The sequence below is a fragment of the Eptesicus fuscus genome, chromosome 4 (assembly GCF_027574615.1).
Source record: "Eptesicus fuscus isolate TK198812 chromosome 4, DD_ASM_mEF_20220401, whole genome shotgun sequence".
NCBI classification, from domain to species: Eukaryota; Metazoa; Chordata; class Mammalia; order Chiroptera; family Vespertilionidae; genus Eptesicus; species Eptesicus fuscus.
The window spans coordinates 86,774,075-86,793,991 of NC_072476.1; the positions used below are offsets into that span (position 1 = coordinate 86,774,075).

The 19,917-nt window shown below is 43.3% G+C and overlaps 1 protein-coding gene across 2 annotated transcripts in view; it reads left to right on the forward strand.

Annotated features, from left to right (window-relative positions):
- The first annotated feature begins 3,534 nt into the window (after positions 1-3,534).
- The window catches only part of ICE1 (interactor of little elongation complex ELL subunit 1), a 61,223-nt gene continuing 44,840 nt past the window's right edge, over positions 3,535-19,917 (forward strand). For both annotated transcript variants that reach the window (XM_008162046.3, XM_028139444.2), the window contains exons 1-3: positions 3,535-3,838; positions 17,434-17,492; positions 18,057-18,091. In XM_008162046.3, coding sequence (XP_008160268.2) covers positions 3,758-3,838; positions 17,434-17,492; positions 18,057-18,091 — 175 coding nt within the window. In that variant the 5' untranslated portion in view covers positions 3,535-3,757. The remainder of the gene's footprint in view (positions 3,839-17,433; positions 17,493-18,056; positions 18,092-19,917) is intronic.

The following is a 19,917-nucleotide window of genomic DNA, read 5'->3' on the forward strand; positions in this document are numbered from 1 at the left end:
GAATCCTCTCTCCTGCCACCCTCTCTGAGCCCCATCTCCCTTCTCCAAGTCCTGGAGACCCCTAGAAGCTCTCACATGACAAGCTGTTCCAACTTCCCGATATTCACAAAATACCAAACACATGCAAGGCAGCGTGAGCCTGCACTCCCCGGAAGAAGGTACTGCACCCATGAGAGGCCTTTACAACCATGCTTCATCTTTAACGATCTTGTCAGCTTTGCATTCTATTCCAACTATGCTTGTTTTAAACAAAAATCAAGATTTTTCTGATTCCCAAATAAACTCAGTCTTCCAGGGAGAAGCAATGCTTGCCCTCCTCCCCAGACTTTGCATCCCTTTGAGGGTAAAGCAAGGGCTGTAAGCAAAGTCACAGGACCTATTGCTGGTTCTGGGAGACAAAGCAAAACACCAGCATCGCCCAGGGCAGTGAGAAACACTGGGGCAAAGTAGCTCAGCACCAATTCGGTGGACCGTGAGAGGCAGATGGTTCCCACAAAATGTCTCCCACCCTGAGACACCCCAAAGGTGGCCTTTCCATCCATACATAAGGGGGTTGATACGGCATGAATACGGCAGGAAATTAAATTTGTGTCTAAACTACAGACAGGGAAAGATAGACATCTTGTGGGCACATGGTAGCATTGCCTCACAGGTCTGGAAATTAATCTAACATCATCAGATAATATCCCTGAATTGGTAGACTGCTAGCATTGCAAACCACTCTATAAAACCATCTCTAGAGGTGTTGGGGAGGGGGGAGAGGGGTTACAAGAAAGAAGAACATGTAGCTTATTTTTCTTTTTGGTGAATTCATCAAATTGAAGAGTAGCTCTTCATAAAGCTAAGAATAGATGGATAGCTATCCATTTTGAATTATGATTAAAAACCTCCTTGGCTTCTACATATCTATGAGCCATTTCAGTGGGTGCATATATTAATAAATTAAATATTCAGTCACCTCTCTATTATGTTATGGCCTAAAGAATTTGTTTCAAGAAGTTACCAACCATCTGGAAGGTGATGATGTGGGTGTGGGGCAAGAACTGAGACTTTTATGGACTCTAGAGGCGCAGGGAAGCCCCAAAATCAGAGTCCAAAATCTACACTTCCCTCCAGGTCTTAGGACACTTTGACAAGAAGCACGAAGTTCTTCAGTTTTCCAAAATAGAAGATGCCATAAATAAATTAACAACTACTCTCTGTATAGTAGATCTTAAGGATTCAGCCCTGTATTTGTCACCTTTCACCCAAATTACAGCTAATCCTTCATATGAAAATAAAAGATAAAAAAATCACTAACTTAAGAATTAATTTAAAGCCATAAGTGTGGTTCCAAAGCCATCTTTCACTACTTTCTGCAGTGGAGGCGTTTGTTTGTTTCCATCACAATGACAAAACAGTGGCCCATGTGGGAATGAGAAACAGTGTAACATACAGCACTTCTCAACTAGTGACCTACATCAGTTTCATCTATTTCCTATAACCATACCTGTTTTTGTATAGCCTGCAAGGTAAGAATGATATTTACATTTAAAAGGGTTCTTTAAAAAACGAAAAATGACAAAGAGAAACATGCAACGAAGACCTGGATGGCCCCCAAAGCCTGAAATACTTACTGTGAATCCCTTTACATACAGTGGGCCCACCCTGCATTACACAAACAAGACTTTTGTTACTTTCTTTAAATGTCTTAAGAACTGATTTTGAGAAAGGTAGCAGAAACAAATGCACTTTCATTTTTTAACAGTGTTTATTCTTTTTTTAATTTTTCAATTCATTGAAACAAATTTGATTCATTCATTGAGCACCTAGTATGTACAGCACTTTGCAAGATTTAAAAGGAAATCTCACCTCTCAGACATAAAAAATCGCTATACTCTAAGTCAAAACATAGTGTTATAAAAATTAGGGCTAAGGATTGGAAAGGAGGCAGGCATTACTTGGGGATGTGGAGGTAACATGTGGGATCTAGGATATATGGATCACCACATGTAGAACTGGGAGGAAGGTGTTCCAGGCAAAGGGAAGACAACGGCAGGTGTGCAAAGGCAGGAAGGAAGCGGTAGTCCTGAGTTCTGGCAGCGGTAGGTGTGTAGTGGGTGTAGGTGGACAGAGTAGAGGGAGATGAAGCTGTACAGCAAGCTGGTGCTTCCCTCACTAAGGTATTCCAGAAAAAGTACTAATTTAAGAAACCTTAAATAAAAAGAGTTACTGTGAAACTTCCTGGGACCAGAGCCAGAAATGTAAAGTCATCCGGACCCACACAGGCCTCCTCTCCCCTTTCTCCAAAGGGTCATGTGAACCCTGAGAAAAGATGCCTACTAAGAAGGGCTCCTGGTAGGTCCACGCTCAACCACTGAGCCACCACAGCCCGGCTCTCCTTTCCCTTTTAACCCTACTCTTGTTTTCTGCTTTCGGATAAGTGGATCAGTCAGTAGACTTTCTCAGTCAGGTACTGGTCTACCTTCGGTGTCAAAGACAGGAAATCTAGCTGTCAGCCAGAATGTGTAAGCAAGGGAAGAAATCCGGGCTGCTTTCTTGGGAAGGGGAGTTTCCAGTTGCAATCTCCATACTAAAGACTTAGGAGAAGAAGCTGGTAAAGTCTGCAAGTCTTACTTAACACATGCAATGCTTGTATTGAATGCTGAGAATTTAGACTCTAACTAGACACGGGAAGCCAGGTTGGTTTCTGATGGTAGGGATGGAAACAAGCTGCGATTCTGGTAACGGTGGCTAAGGGATTGGAGACACTGAAAACTGCAGTTCAAACAAAAGGATTCCAGCCTGGACTTATCCAGTAATTGCGGCCAGCGGGGAGGATTTTGTGTGTGTGCCCCCTCCCAAGAGGTATTCAATGGGACTTGGTAGAGGGGTTGACTATGGACCTTGAGCGGTGGCGGGGTCGCAGAGATGGGTCTGGAAAGCAGACCCAGGAGGGGAGCGGGGTGTTGGACAGCAAGTGGACCACAGCAGGACAGCAGGCAGGGGGAGCTGCCCGGAGAAAAAACATTCCTGGGGGAAGAGAGGGCCTAGGCCAGGGCATCGAAGGCCGTGACCAGGCGATCCAGCACACCCGGCGTGGCCAGAGGAACCGAGAGGGCCCTGCCCGCCGCGCGGACCTTCGGGAACTGTAGTCACCCCGCTGCCCCCGGACCTGGCCGGACTCGGACTGCGCGGCTCCTTCTAGTTATAAATCGCACACAGACCCTGGCAGGGTGAGGTCCTTCCAGTGTGGGCGGCGCCTTAAATGACGTCATCGAAGGTCCGCCTCCCTGTCGTTCAATGTTTTAGGTGCCCATGGAAAGTCTGTCACGCAGCAGGCCGGCAATACAATATGAACCAGCAAACAGTACAGGGAGGGCACCTCCGATGCCTCTGCTATCCCTGACTTTTCCTTTGTGGGCGTGGTCCCCGCCGCATCAGCATGGCTGGGCCCCCTTATTTTGCTCAGGCGCAACCCGAGGCAGCTACACGCCGTGCCGAGGGGCGGGGCGAGCTAGGGCGGGGCGGGTCCTGGCTGTGCTGCGTCGCGTCGGGGGCCGCACCGGGGAGCGTTTCTCTCTAGTGCCCGAGGCAGCTCTAGCTGGGAGAGCCTTTGGCCCGCTCCACGGGGACCTCTGTGCACGGATGGACCCGCCCGAACACGGCGGGAAGCGGCCTGGCAGGCGGCGGCCCCGGCGACGTCAGCAGAAGCAGTACAGGGCCAAGGCCGCGGGTCCCTGAGGCGTGCGGGCCCACCGGGCCCGGAGGCGGCACCATGATGCCGGGCGAGACCCACTCGGCGGCGCCTGGGGCGGCGGATCTCTCGCGGTGTCAGGGCTGCGCTTCCCTGCAGCAGGTGCGGCGCCTTCCCGGAGCCGAGGACGCGGAGGGGCTCGGTGGGCGCGCCCGGAGGCGCGGGGCTGGGCGGAAGCTTCCCTGCCCCCTCCCCCACCCACCCCGCCTCCGCCCGTCGGTTCTCCCTGGCCCCCGGTTCTCCCTTCTCTTTTGCTGCAGCTGTTTTGGGAACGGCTTCCTTTGCTTTATGCAGGATTGGAACTCTGGATTCATATACGGGGATGCGGTGGCGGGGCGGGAGCGTAAGCGAGTTCTGGAGGGCCCCCTCCACCACTTACCCAGCCTCGGGGCTCCCCAGGGCTTACATTTAGGTCGGTGAGTGATAGGATCAAGGTTAAGATTTTTGCTTGTTCTGGCCCGTCTTTAAATGTTTCTTGCCTGGAGGCAGGATCTTAGGCGACGAATGGCATGCAGGTACTGGGAGTCTAACGGCTGCGTGGACTGCCCTGTACAGTGACAGGAGTTGCTAGTGTCTGGCTCCAGGTCCAGTGAAGTAGTGGAAATAGTCCCAAGTACTCCTTTCCAGCTAGACCCTCCTAGTTGTCCGATGTCGGGTGGCTTTTTTAACTTCTTACTACCGGTGTCTTTAATAGTAGAGAGGAGCTGTCCACCTTCACCTACGAAATGTACGGTAATTAAGTCACCCCCTACTTTCTGTAGTGTTCTAGGTACGAGGGACGCAGATGGGTAAGATCTGCTCTCACGAGTAAGATATACGTGTGCAAGTAAGACTTGATAAGGTTCTAAGTCTTAGAAAGGAAATAAAGGAGGAGTTGAAATGGTGGTCTTGTCTCTTGGCTGAGGTGGCAGGCAGGGTGTTTTTCAGGAGGTGACATTGGGAGATTTTGATGAGAAGCAGCAGACTATATAGAATAGGTGTGGGGGGAGCTTTCTAAATAGAGGGATTAGCAAGTGGAAAGGTTACTGAAGTGAGAAGGAGCACAGTGGTTTTGAGGAGCAGAACGTGATGTGGGCATGGTGCAGAGGGGAGAATACAGTACTGATGAAATGAGACCAAAAAGGACCGTAGGACTAACAGGCCACTAAGGAAAGGTGTGTGTGTGTGTGTGTGTGTGTGTTACGATGACCTGATCTCAGACGTTTTAATTGTTGAGAGCAGGGGAGGGAGAAAAGGGAGTTCTGCACTGCCACTCTGGAATAGGAGAACTAATAATAAAATCACTGAATTGAGTTGTATATAAGGCTTTTGCAACATGGTTTAATTTTTTGTCTGTCACATCCTTGGAACATGGGTGAAATTATCTTGAATCATTAATAAATTATATTTATTCTTTGCGTCAGTTCATTCAAATATTTATTGATCATGTGCTGTGTTTCAGGCAGAGTGATTACCGCAGTGTGGGGAGTGGGCAACAGGAGACAAATACCCTTGCTCTCTTGGAGCTTCCATTCTAGGAGGTGGGGATAGGAGACATTAATCAAGTTACATGAGAAGGTAATAAATGCATTGGAGACAAATTAAGCAGAGAAGAGGGATGACAAGTGGGGGAGGAAGGGACCAATGGCTGAGATAATTAAGGAGTGTTCTGAAGGCCTCACAGGAAAGATTATACTTGAGTGGGGTTGGAGCAAGGGTGAGAGAATAAGCTCTGTAGATACCTTGGGAGAAAAGCATCCCAGATAGTGGTAAAATCTGGTGTGGAGGCCTGACACAGGAGCTTGCTCAGTGTGCTTGAGAATAGCAAGGAGACCAGGTATCTGGGGTGGAGTAAATGTTGGTGTCTTCATCAGTTTGGGGTTGCTATAACAGTACCATAAACTGGTTGGCCTATAAGTAACAGAAATTTATTTCTCACAATTCTGGTGACTGGGAAGTCTAAGACCAAGGCACAGGCAGATTTGGTGCTGGTAAGGTCTGATTCCTGGTTTATGACTGTTTTCTGCCTGTGTCCTCGCATGTCTGAAGGGAGAAGAGAGTACTCTGGGGTCTCTTTTATAAGGACATTATTCCATTCATGAGGGCTCTGCACTCATGACTTAATCACCTCACAAAGTCCCCCAAGTCCAAATCCCATCACATTGGGGATTTAATTTCAACATATTAATTTTTTGTGGGACCCAATCTGTAGCAGTCAGGGAATTTGATGAAGCCAGGAAAAGGAGGGCCTGATTATGCCTTGTAGCTATTGCAAGTATTTTTACTTATACTTTGAAAGAATAGTTTCATTGAAGTCTTTTGTATAGGAAAGCAACTGCTGTGAACTATTCTTTGCAGTTGTGGTTCTGATCTTCCTTCAGAAATCTGATCTACCCATAGTCCCATCTTTTTTTTTTTTTTTTTTTATGTTTTTATTGATTTCAGAGAGGAAGGGAGAAGGGGAGAGATAGAAACATCAATTATGAGAATCATCAATCAGCTGCCTTCTGCACACCCCCTACTGGGGATGGAGTCCGAAACCCAGGCATGTGCCTTGATGGAACTGAACTTTGATCTCCTGGTTCATGGGTGGACGCTCAACCACTGCACCACATGGCTGTGCTGTAGTCCCCATCTTGCTTAAATGTAGCAACTGTATCCTCCTGGTTGCTTAGGCCAGAAACTAGATGTCATTCTTTCTCTCAAACTTGCATCCAATCGCCGAAACCGGTTTGGCTCAGTGGATAGAGCGTCAGCCTGCGGACTGAAGGGTCCCAGGTTCGATTCCGGTCAAGGGCATGTACATTGGTTGCGAGCACATCCCCGGTAGGGGGTGTGCAGGAGGCAGCTGGTCGATGTTTCTCTCTCATCGATGTTTCTAGCTCTATATCCCTCTCCCTTCCTCTCTGTAAGAAATCAATAAAATATATTAAAAAAAAAAAAAAACTTGCATCCAATCTATCAGTTGGTTCTATTGGCTCTGCCTTTGTTATCCGTTCACTTCTCTCAATCCCCACTGCCTCCACACTTGTGTGAACCACTATAAACTATGGCCTGAATGATTTTGCAGTAGTCTCCTAAGGAGTCTTCCTCCTTCCACCCTTGCCACATTCCCACTGTTAGATCTCAAAACAGGAATAGGAGTAATTCTGTTAAACCTCTAAACCCAGGTGTCTGCAGACTTTTTCTGTAAGGAGCAGGATCATAAATATTTGGGGGTGTGGGTGGTGGGCTTGTTCATAACTATCAACTCTGCCATTATAGTGTAAAAGTAGCCACAGGCAGTACTAAAGGAATGTGCTGGTGTGTTCCATCAAAATATTTACAAAAACAGGCAAAGGGCCTTAGTTTGCAGGCCTTTTTCCTAGATCTGGATACATCTTTGCATTTGGGTTTTCTGTTGCTTGAAATGCCTTTTTAGGGGAAGAGGGTGATTAGAGTGTCTGGAACAAGTCTTTAATATTGCAAAGTACGAATGGAAAAATAGATTCATGGCGGATTATAGGAGACCTTGAATGGTTACCACCTTAATATTTTCTTATTTCTGTCAGCGTTATGGAGTGGTGAAGGGTTTTGCATAGTTACCACACAAGAGCAGTGCTTATAGTAAAAATAACAGGTGGTGGTATTCGGGTGGATGGATGGAGGAGGTGCAACTAATTCTGGTAAATTGTTTTACTAATGCATACTAGTGATAACAAAAGCCCAAATTAATTGAACTTTTCTGAGCCTGGGCCTGGAGGAGAGAAAGGTTCTGATTATGAGCAACTGCAGAATGGACAGATCTCAAATTAGGGAGTAGATGGTGCTGAGATTTAAAATCTGAGAGACAGGAGAAAGTGAAACTGAGGCACCACAGGAATGGGGAATGTGGGACTGACATTTTTTTGGAGTGATGTCAGAACTGGAGAGTTTCAACTGTTTTCACATTTGTTGTTTGTGAAGCACAGTGCCTGCAGGGCACCCAAACATATATCCAAGAAAGTAGAGAAGAATCTAGGTTAGATGGGCGCTGGGTTCTTTGTAAGAATTTTATTTGGGGAGAGATGGGAATGGAAGAGTATGTTCTGTCACTTAAAAAATAAATAAAAAATAAAAACTTTGAAAACCTTGGTGGCCATTCATGGGACTAGATGCTATCATGAGCATTCTGTGAAGAAAAAGTAACTGGGTAATGACAAAGTTGAGCATGGAATGGTGAGAAAAGAAGAAACAGATAAAGATAGCTCAATAGGAAGTGCATAGGAAATCAGTTTTGGAAAACATGAGAATTGAGAACAGTCAGTTGCATTTGTCAGTGAGAGGTCAGTAACCACCTTAGGAAAGATGTTTCTGCATCTTTACTACAGCAAGTTCTGTGTTTCAGTCAAAGTCATGCAAGAGAGAAACTTAAGAGGTTCCATACAGAGAGAAGATAACCCCACTGTGTAGTTTTAACTCACTAAAGCTGGATCTTTTAGAAAATGTACAGTATATTATAAGCACCTTCCCTGCAGGAGGCATTTGCCCCAGTGCTGTGACTTCATTCTGAGCTGTAATGGGAACTCAAACTGTTCCTGTCCTGAGTCGAACAGTTGTTTGTTACACTGGGAATCTCCTTTCATTTCCTTCCTGTCCTCTTTTTCTTAGTGGTTGAATAGATAGTTCAGAAATTTATAGATGACCACATTTTATGCATCTTATTTGATTGTAGTCTCACATATTACCTTATCTTTTTTTTTCACCCTAACTGATTGTAATGGTTCATGAGGGATCTGTAGTTTAATGTCCATATGGGTTGTCAAACTTTGTTAGTTACAAACCAATGTGGACCTTACCCTGAAAATATGCACAAGTAAAGCAGTCTTAAATTGAGTGGTTTTAAGTCAAGCTGCCATAAGTCTCTATTCTTATGAAGGAGAAGCACCCGTCCCCCCTATTTTTTCTTACCAGTTTCATTCATTGCAGAGCCAAACATTTTAACTCTTGGAGTTCCAGAAGAGAATTTGAAGCACATGGTTATACGGTTTAGCTAATGTAATTAGAATACTGGTAGCTTCAGAATAGATTTGAGCCTGTAATTTATATAAACTTGTGCTGGACTCCCATTGATAATTGTCAATGGTTGAACTTCATAATTTGGAGCTTTACACATATGCCCCCATAGACATTGATTTGTAAATGGTTATATTACAGGGGTGCTCACAGAATTATAATTTATTCATTTAGCAAATATTATATTGGGAATACAGTCAAGAACAGAAGAGGCATGGAGCTTGTGTTCTAGGTGAGGTTACAGATGAGTGAGAAAGCAACCAGACTATAAACTTAATGCAGTAAGTGCTGTGTTGGGTGATGTACAGGGTATGTTGAGCATCTAGGAGAGAACTGAAGGCTTTGTAAGGAAGTGAACCTAAATAGGTCTGAAAAATGATTTGTAGTTAATTAAGAGGGAAGAGCTGTAAGGAAAATATTCTGGATAGGAACATTTCATGTGCAGAGGCTTGGATGGGAGAAAGTAGTTTGCACAGAAAGTCAAAGGTAAGGGCAATGGAAGACCAGGCAGAAAGGATGGTGTGGGAACACTCCAGAATTCCAAGTTCCCAGACTCCAGCCAAGGGCCAGCCTTGCAAGCAGGTTTTTGTAAGGATAGCAGTCTTAGGCCTGATGTGGTGACTCTTTCTTGTACACACATCTTGGGGGTGCTCTGGCCAGCTAGTGAGGAGAGGCCAGGAATGCTGCCAAACATCCAGAGTGCACTGGACTGCTCCCACAACTAAGAATTTTCCCGCCCCAAATGATAGTGTTAGAGTAGTACTGACGCAGACAATTTACTCTATTTCCTGATTTGCTGTGTATCCATAGGTTTTACTTATTTAGTATTATTATTTTGTAAACTACCTCAGCCAGGCCAGCTGGCTTGCTCCGTGCCAGGGCTGTCCTGCTGCCTGCTCCCCTCAGCTTCCGTGCTCAGTCACTGTGTTGATTCCACTTCCCCAAGAAGGGAAGGGAGGGTAGGAAGCACAGAGGGGATTTCTTTTTCTCCAATCTTGCATATTCTGTGACATTCAGGAGGAGATTGTATAGATAAAATTAAAACAGTACACTATAGAAAAGGAATGAATGGGAAACAGAAAGTCTGAGTAATGGGTTCCTTTTGGATTTGTTAATGGCCCAGTGAGTAAATATAAAGCATTGCTTGAGAAACTCACCCAGAGAGCAAAGAAAAACAAAAGATGGCAATTGTGGAAGGAGAGGAGAGAGAATTGAGACTAAATCTGAGCCTTCCAATAGACATCGGAATAGAAATTCAGAAGAGAGCAGGGCTGTTGGGAGAAAAACAGTAATCAAAGAAACCAACCACCTTCACTTTTCCTGGAGAGGAATAGTACCCTGAACCTTGCTTCCTTCCTTGGAGGCAGGGTGATAGGGATGTGCGCATACACCTGAGAATGAAAGTGGGTCAGGAGGGGGGCTCCAAGGGCCTTCCACCTAGATTCAGACTGCTCAGCGTTCACAACTCCAAGTTTCATTAGTTGGAGACCTTGGCTGCACCCAACATCAGTGACATTTGAATCAGATTGAAGAAAATAGAATGTTTTATTAGGACACTGCTGTATCTGACCAACTTTGAACTGCCACTCAACCAGGCCTTAGGAAAAAAAGTCAGGGACAAGGATGCTGTAGGAAACCAAGAAGTCATGTTCATTTAGTATGTCACATTTTTTCTTATATAATGCTATGTTTTGTGAATTTAGGTTTTTGTTTTTATTAGTTATACATGAACACAGTTTAGAGATACAGCTAGATATATAAGATTTGGTAAGCAGCCGCCACCCCCTAGCTCCCCTAATTCCCACTAAGAGACAGCACTTTTATTTTTAAAAAATATTTATTGTTCTGATTATTACAGATGTTTCTCTTTTTTCCTCCCATAGCTCCCCTCCTCCCGTTTCTCACCCCACTCCAGTCCTTTCCCCCCCTCCACTGCAACTGACCTCATCCATAGGTATAAGCTCTTTGTCCAATCTCTTCCCTCACTCCCCACAACCCCTTCCCCCCGAGAATTGTCTGCCTGCTCCCTTTCCATGCCCCTGATTCTATTACATTTACAGTCTGTTCTATTCATCAGGTTTTTTATTCATTTGATTTTTAGGTTCACTTGTTGATAGATATATATTTGTTGTCCATAATTTTTTTACCTTTACCTTTTTCTTCTTCCTCTTCTTAGAGAATACCCTTCAGCATTCCATGTAATACTGGTTTGGTGGTGATGAACTCCTTTAGCTTTTTCTTGTCTGTGAAGCTCTTTATCTGACCTTCTATTCTAAATGATAGCTTTGCTGGGTAGAGTAATCTTGGTCGTAGGTTCTTGCTATTCATCACTGTATATTTCTTGCCACTCCCTCCTGGCCTGCAGTTTCTGTTGAGAAATCAGCTGTCAGTCGTATGGGAACTCCCTTGAAGGTAACTTAACTTTTTCTCTTGCTGCTCTTAATATTCTCTCTTTGTCTTTTGCCCTTGGCATTTTAATTATGATGTGTCTTGGTGTGGTCCTCTTTGGATTCCTCTTGTTTGAGGTTCTCTGCGCTTCCTGGATTTGTAAGTCTATTTCTTTCACCAGTAGGGGAAGTTTTCTGTCATTATTTCTTCAAATAGGTTTTCAGTATCTTGCTCTCTCTCTTCTTCTGGCACCCCCATCATTTGGATGTTAGTACACTTGACATTGTCCCAGAGGCTCCTTACACTATCTTCATATTTTTGGATTATTTTTTCTTTTTTCTTTTCCTGTTGGGTGTTTTTTGCTTCTTTGTATTTCAAATCTTTGACTTGATTCTTGGGATCCTCTAGTCTGCTGTTGGATCTCTGTATATTATTCTTTATTTCAGTCAGTGTGTGCTTAATTTCTGATTGGTCATTTTTCATATCCTTGAGGGTCTCACAAATGAAAGAAGTGGATGAAAGCAAAATACTGGATATAGAGTTCAAAACCACGGTTATAAGGTTACTTAAGAATCTTCTAGAAACCTCTGAGAAATTTAGGGGCGTGGTCTCTGGGAATCAATCACCAGGGCAAAGCAAACAGCAATGGCTGCCAGTCAGCCCTGCACTGGAGAGGTCCCTAGGTCTTTGAGTCCCGCGCCCCTGTGCAGGAACAATGATCTCTGTGAGCACCTCTGAGAGAAAGCCTCCCTCGCGTTCCTGTCCCGATGCCAGACAGTCCAGTTTATTCCCATATGTGTCTGGGTCCCCCAGAGTCTCACCCGGAACTGGAGTTCAGAGCAAGCAGGAGCTTATATCTCCCTCCCAATTAAAAGAGCAGCACATCCAGGTGCCAGCACTTTCTGCGCCTCCGCACCTCTTACCAGTCTCACTGTGCTTTCTTCACCTCTCTAGTTGTGGAACTTCCACTTAGCCAGCTTTCCTGCGGTTCTGAGTGGTAGTTGTTTTGCCTTTTAGTTGTAATTTTGATGTGGTTGTGAGAGGCAGAAAGTATAGGTGATTACCTATGCCGCCATCTTGGTTCTCCGAGACAGCACTTTTAATTATTTGCTTAGTGTGTATTTCATAATGAACTTTCATATTGTTAAAATAATAGACTTCTGTTGGCTACTTATTGTTTTTCATGTTTAGGCATGTCATTTGATTTCTGACTTTGGAAAGTGAATATTGAGCTCTCTTTCTGCCCTGTACCCCACCACACCTGAAGCACCCCTTCTCCGCTCCCCCTTACCCCATCTTCAGTGTAGTTATGATTTCAGTTAGGTCACTATGGGAGTTGACCTAACTACATGTTATTCAGAGCTAAACTCTGGAGTAAATTACAATTACTTTTCCTTTTCTGTGTTTTCTTGTTTCCTCTGGTTAATGATTATATCCTTAATTCAACTTCTTCATCTTAAAATTGTTAAGGAGTGCTTACTTATACTGGGGGCTGGGTTAAACACTTTGGCTCATCTTATTTAATCCTGATAGCAGGCCAGTTTTGTAACCTCCTAGTGTTTGTCTCCTATCTGTGCAGTTAGAAATGGTTCTGAAGCAGGGAAAAGTCAAGTAAAGTTGCCAAAGGTCACTGCGCCAGAAAGTGGAGGAACAGGAATTTGAATCCAGCTATGTGTGACACTAGGACTGAGGTCTCTGGAATGTCTCTTGCATAGCACTTTACATTACAGATGGCATCTGGAAGCAAGGTGGGGAAAGTGAGATCAACTAGCAAAGAACTTGAAACAGAATGGAAAAAGAGAAAGAATCACTTTTATCAAAAAATTGTAACTTAACTGCATGAGGAAAAGCAACTATATACATTCACTTGCACTTCTCTGCCTTTTAAAGCTTTCATTCAAGCAGATAATTGTATCATTTTCTTATTAGGGGAAAAATTCCCTCTTGAACCTTCAGCTCTAATCTGGTACTCAGCTGCCTTCCTAGTCTCTTTACTTCTGCTTTGTGCTCCACATTGTTCTCTATGGGTTTGTCCATGATTTTGGTGAAGCCTGTTCACATCTTGTAGTACCACCCTGAGCAAGGATGTCTGGGAAGTAAGTTTATGAAGACTGCAGATTTGAAAATGTCTATTTTATTATCACTATTGATTGCTAATTTGTATAGACTTTTATTTAGAACTAGAGGCCCAGTGCACGAAATTCGTGCATGGGGGGGGTGTCCCTCAGCCCAGCCTGCACCCTCTCCAATCTGGGACCCCTCGAGGGATGTTTGACTGCCCGTTTAGGCCCGATTCCAGTGGGCAGTTGGACATCCCTCTCACAATCCAGGACTGCTGGCTCCCAACTGCTCACCTGCCTGCCTTCCTGATCGCCCCCTAACCATTCCCCTGCCAGCCTGATTGATGTCTAACTGCTCCCCTGCCAGCCTGTTTGCCCCCAACTTCCCTCCTCTGCCGGCCTGGTCACTTCTAACTGCCCTTCCCTGCAGGCTTGATCGCCCCCAACTGCCCTCCCTTGCAGGCCTGGTCCCTCCTAACTGTCCTCCCCTGCTGGCCATCTTGTGGTGGCCATCTTGTGTCCACATGGGGCAGGATCTTTGACCACATGGAGGCAGCCATCTTGTGTGTTGGAGTAATGGTCAATCTGCATATTACTCTTTTATTAGATAGGATAGAGGCCTGGTGCATGGGGGGGGGCCAGCTGGTTTGCCCTGCAGGGTGTCCCGGATCAGGGTTGGGGTTCCCTTGGTGTGTAGGGCACCCTGGGCCAGGGGTTTGTGGTGGTTTGCAGGCCGGCCACGCCCCCAGGCAACCCAAGCGGAGGCCCTGGTATCTGGGATTTATTTATCTTCTACATTTGAAACTCTGTAGCCTTAAGTGGAGGCCAAAGCAGGCCAGGGCTGCAGAAGCTTGGCTTCCTCCATCGCCGGGGGCAACCGTAGCCTCCTGCTCTTTCCAGCTACGTAGCTGCCACCATTTTTGTTGGGATTTATTTATCTTCTATCATTGAAACTTTGTAGCCTTAAGCGGAGGCCTGGGCCAGCCAGGGTGTGTGGAAAGCTTGGCTTCCTCCATCACCGGGGAAACCCAAGCCTCCCTCCTGCTCTCTCCGTGGCCGCAGCCATCTTGGTTGGGTTAATTTGCATACTTGGTCCTGATTGGCTTGTGGGCGTGGCTTGTGGGTGTGGTGGAATGATGGTTAATTTGCATATTACTCTTTTATTAGATAGGATTCATTTGTTTTCAGAAAATTTTGAAGGTTTGTTTTCTAGGTCTCCAGATTTTTTTGACTGCTGTTGAAGTCTGAAACCATCCTGAGTCCACATTCTTTGTGTATAACTTGTTTTTGTTTTTCTCTCTCAGGATTCCTATAGGCTCTTTGCTTTATCTCTAATATTCTAAAATTTTATATTGATGTGTCATGGTTTGGATCCTATTTGTATCAGTGTGTTGGGCCCTTTCAATTTGGGAACTTCTGGCTTCATTTCTGGGATCTTTTTCTTGAACATGAGTATTTCTTTGATTACCTCTCCATCTTTTCTGTTATTCTCCTTGTAGAACTCTTATTGTTGGGCATGTGGACTTCTTACACTGACAGTCTCATTGTTTTTCTTTATTCTTTTCCATGTCTGTGATTTGCTTTATTTTGGGGGACAGTTTTTCAACTTTATTATTAAGTCTATAATTTTGCTTCCCTGTTTTTAATTAATTATAACAGTTTTTTGAGATGTAATTTATATACCATAAAATTAATCCTTTCAATGTGTACAATTCAATGGTTTTTAGTATGTTCACAGTCATCTAATCTTGTCACCACTATGAGATATGAAATAGGTTTATCCACACACCCCTGTATCTCCCCAGAAACCTCTTCAATACAGGGTGGGGCAAAAGTAGGTTTACAGTTGTGAGTACATGAAACAGGGTTTATTCTTGTATTATTAATTATTGTTTATTTTTTATATGAAAAACTGTAAACCTACTCTTGGCCTACCCTGTATTAGCAGTCATTCCCTGTCCTCCCCTAACCTCCTCCACCCCGGCCACTAATCTACTTACTGCCTCTGGATTTGCCTATTATGAACAATTTATATGAATGGAATCATACAGCAACTAGCCTTTTGTGACTGGCTTCTTTTACTTGGCATAATGTTTTCAAGTCTCAACCATGTTGTAGCCTGTGTCATTCATTCCTTTTCATTGCCAAATGACCACGTTGTATGACTGTATGACATTTTGTTTATCCATTCATCAGTTGATGGACATTGAGTTTATTTTTACTTTCTGACTAGTGTGAATAATACTGCTATAAATAAGAATGTACTAGTTTGGCCTGAACATGTGTTTTCAATTCTCATGGGTATATACCTAGGAGTGTAATTGCTGGATCATATGCTTAACTCTGTTTAACGTTTTGAGGAATTGCCAAACTATTTTCCACAGCAGCTGCACCATTTCATATTCTACCAGCAATGTATGAGGGTTCCAATTTCTCTATATACTCTCCAACACTTGTTACTGCCTGTCATTTTGACTTTAGCCATGCTAGTGGGTGTTTATAGTCTTACTTTTTAAGAGCTTTTTATTTTAATTTCTAAGATCTCTGATTATTTCTTGCTTCATGAATTTATAATTTGTCTCAAATCATATTAATTTTTTTTGAAGTTTTCTTCTTAATTTTTGCTTATTCTAAGTTTCTTTGGCTTGTTTTGGTCTCTCATGTTACAAGTTTCTGAGTTTCATTGCAATAGGTCTGGATAGGCCATTTATTGACTAAATAATATCTGATGTCAGTACCTTTATCTTATTTCCAGGCTGGTTAGAGTTCCTCAGGTGCTCAGATAAATTGTTTCAAGTCTCTGCCTGGAGAGCAAAAGGATTGGCTGTTACTATCTGGGAGCTTAATGGAGAGAAGAAGCAGGTGGCAAGTGTGCGTAGGTGTAGCTGGTTCCTCTGTTCTTGGTCTAGTCCACCTGTTCCAGGTATTCTCAGTGCCCCAGGAGGAGACTTTTTTCAAAAACAAAGCTCCTGCTAGATGAGGGAGGACCAGCTGGCTAAGAGGAATCTGGTGTCACTGATTCCCAAGCTTGTTGATGTTTTGCAGTATAAACTGAGTACACCACACTGAAATCAAGTACACACAGTCAGCATCTGTACAACTAACTACCTTGCTCTTAGAGTTCCATCATTCAGGTTAAAGATTCAGAGGGAGGCAGTGTGGGCTCAGGATCACACTGCATATTTTTGTATGTTATGCACAATAAAAATAATAAATTTACATATTCCTGTGTTTATGTAACACAGTAAATAATATGTTTATGTTTTATAATAAACTAGGGGCCCAGTGCACGAATTCATCCACCTTGAAAGGAACTGTGGGCTGTGAGGCTTCGGTGGGCACAGGGGCTGGTCTCGGCCCATCTGCGCTCCCACCCGGCCCCTCCCACCACGACCCCTGGTCCCCTCTCTGCCGGCAGTCCTGCTCCCGCCACTGCTACTCTCACACACTGATGGCGCCGGCCCCGCTCGCACCTGCTGATGGCATGAAGCAATTGGGGCTGGCGCCGTCAGTGGGTGCGAGCAGCAGCTGCTGCTCTGATCGACCCTCAGGAGCAGGGGGAGGTGGAGAAGCCCTCGGGCAATTGGGGCTGGCAGCTGCCTCTTGCACCCGCTGCCTCTTGCACCCGCTGCCAGTGACGGCCCCGCTTGCACTTGCTGCCGATGCCCAGCACTGGTCCCGATCGCTTAGCGCCGTCGGTTGGTGCGAGTGGTGGCTGCCAGCCCCAATTGCGCCTCAGGAGCAGGTGGAAGTGGAGAAGCCCTGAAGGGTGATCAGGGCCAGCAGCCGCTGCTCTCACCCACTGACAGTGCCAAGCAATCTGGGCCGGCGCCGGGCAACCGCAGCGGGTGCGAGCGGGACCGGCACCAACAGCAGTTGCAAACACTGGGGGGGACCGTGGCATATGGGAGCAAAGAATTTTCAGTAACCACCAGAGGCTCGCCCCGATGACAGTGACCAGCACCCCGCCTTGGTCTGATACACCTGCTCACCTGCTCCACCATCCCACCATGGCCGATGCCCGCCATGTTCCGTGCATGCTCCCTGGTGGTCAGCGCATGTCATTGCGACCAGTTGTTCGGTTGTTCCACCGTTCGGTCTATTTGCATATTAAGATTTTATATATATATATATATATATATATATATATATATATGACATGCTACTGTAAACTTATATTTAAAGTAATTTATATAAAAACAAGTACCTGACTAGTTTTGTTTTTGTTTTTTTCAGAATTTAAATGAATATGTTGAAGCATTAATCACCTTGAAGCAAAAAATTATTAATACAGAGTGAGTATATTCATGTGTTTGTCTGAACTTCATGGACCTGGACAGACAAGCTGAAGTGGAGATGATGTTAGACCCCTGAGCCTAAAAGGCAAACTGGAGTTTCTCTTCTGAGGCCTACATGGTGTTGTGCTGATTATGATGAAACTCCTGTCCTCATCATTAACCTTCTGTTATTGGCCTTTACAACAAGGCGCATGGCTTAGGAAGTGATTTTTGCTAAACTGGCAATTTTTTTTAAAGCTGTCTTATATCTTCAAAGCCTTCTTAGTTTTAGGAGAGGGTCTCAAATTTCCTCACAGTATTTCATAGCTGTGGTGTGAGATATAATTGTTTTTTTTTTAATTCTAATGAAGTCACATAATTTATAGGCTAAGATATTAATTAGATCAAAGGGCTTTTTAAATGAAATCTCATATATCAATACAGTGTTTTAAGGAATTTAAGATAATATGTACATGTTTGCATATATATAATTAAACTAATTTATTGTGGGGGAAGAAAGGTGCCTTGCATATTTTGAAACATAGTTTTAACATAGTATAACAATTCTTTTCTTTGTTGCAGTAATTTGTTAACAGAGTACCAGAAGAAATGTGATGATATCCTTTTATTGGCTTTTTTCCTTAGAATTTTTAAATTTACTTACATATAATTTTTTAAAGAAATGTGAGATTTTCATAGTTATCTTTTGGAGGGCACTATTTACAGACTTAAAGTAGGGAGTATTTCTAACAAGCACAGTAAACAGTTGGTCTTTTACTGTTAATACATGTTTCCTGATAAAGACTGCAGATCTCTTTATTTTAGAATTTTTTTTGTCATTGATTTTGATATTCTTAGGTTTCATAAGCTTTTTAGTGAGTAGGTCTTTTTCTTTATATATACATACATATATGTATATATGTATGTGTATTTCATAGAGAAAGGCAGAGGGAGAGACAGAGAGAGAGACATCAGTGATGAGAGAGAATCATTGATTGGCTACTTCCTGTATGCCCCCCTAATGGGGATTGAGCCTACAACCTGAACATGTGCTTTGACTGGAAATTGAACCATAATCTGGTTCATAGGTTGATGCTCAATCACTGAACTGGACAAAGTAGGTCTTTTCCATTTGTACCAAGGACGTGCTATATGTTCTTTAGGCTCAGAAATTATGTGAAGCTGAATATCAGAATATTTGGGCATTTCTGCAAGAAGGGCCCTGTAGGAATATTCAGAATGTTAGAAAACTGACTTGTGTTAATCAGTGTTATGACTTGTAGAGATTAATGTATACCTTGAGCTTATAGTCACCATTTATTTAACAACCATGAAGGGCACTTGTGTTATATTTGGCCTCTGGTTAAATAATTTCTTGGCAGAGTGAAAATAGTGTGTATAATTGATCCTTTCTCATCTTGTGATGATGACACTTACCCTGAATTATTTCTCTCCCATAAAATAAAATTTCTCTCATAAAAATACATGTGTATTTTCAGGGAGTCACTGAAGTACAGCTTCAGCTTAAATATTGGGACAGATTCTGCTGGTCACCTTTGGCAGTTACTCGAAGCATGATTCATTCAGTATTATGTCTGACATCCATTTGGACTTACTTGTTCGTGTTGGTACCATCATATCTAATTTGTTATTAGAGTGATAAAATCGGGGTATAACATTGAAATTTACTTTTCATATCTGTTTTTTTTACATTAAAAAATATAAGTCATTGAAATTTCTTGTGCCTTATTTGTCGAAACTAACAGTCTACTTAACTATAAATGTGTATTATTGCAAGAGTAATTTCTTTGCTTATAAAAACTACAGAAACAGTTATTGCAATACTTCTAATTAACTATACAGAAAAATAGGTAGGCAATCAATTCCAGTATTAGGAGAGTATGTGTTCATCCTTTTTGGAAGAAATGGTGTAACCTTTTTGAGATAATTACACAAGTAAGCAGGAAAATTACTTTTCTAAAATTTGCAGAATTTAGAAATTTGTTAGGATAAATCATTAAAAATTGATAAAACTTTCTATTATTATTGAATTTCCATTCGTGATATAGTAATCTGCTTCTGTCTCGAACCCACAACCTACATATGTGCCCTGACCAGGAATTGAACCCCCAATCTTTTGGTGTACTAGGATGATGATCCAACCAACTGAGCCACACTGGGCAGGGCTAAATATAGATTAAAAAAAAAACACATTTGCCATTTGCCCCAAATATGTATTTGCTGTACCTCAAGTATGTAGTAATTTGCTCTATAACTTGAGTTACCAATGTTATAGGGTTTGTATGGCTTTCTTATATGACTTGCTTTCTTACTTTTTTTTTGTAATTCTGACCATTTTGTTGTTTATTAGTTCCTCTTTCTAAAGGGAAGAGCAACTTTATTTCAGCAGATGTTTTTTGAACTTTTCTTTTCTTGCAAAGAC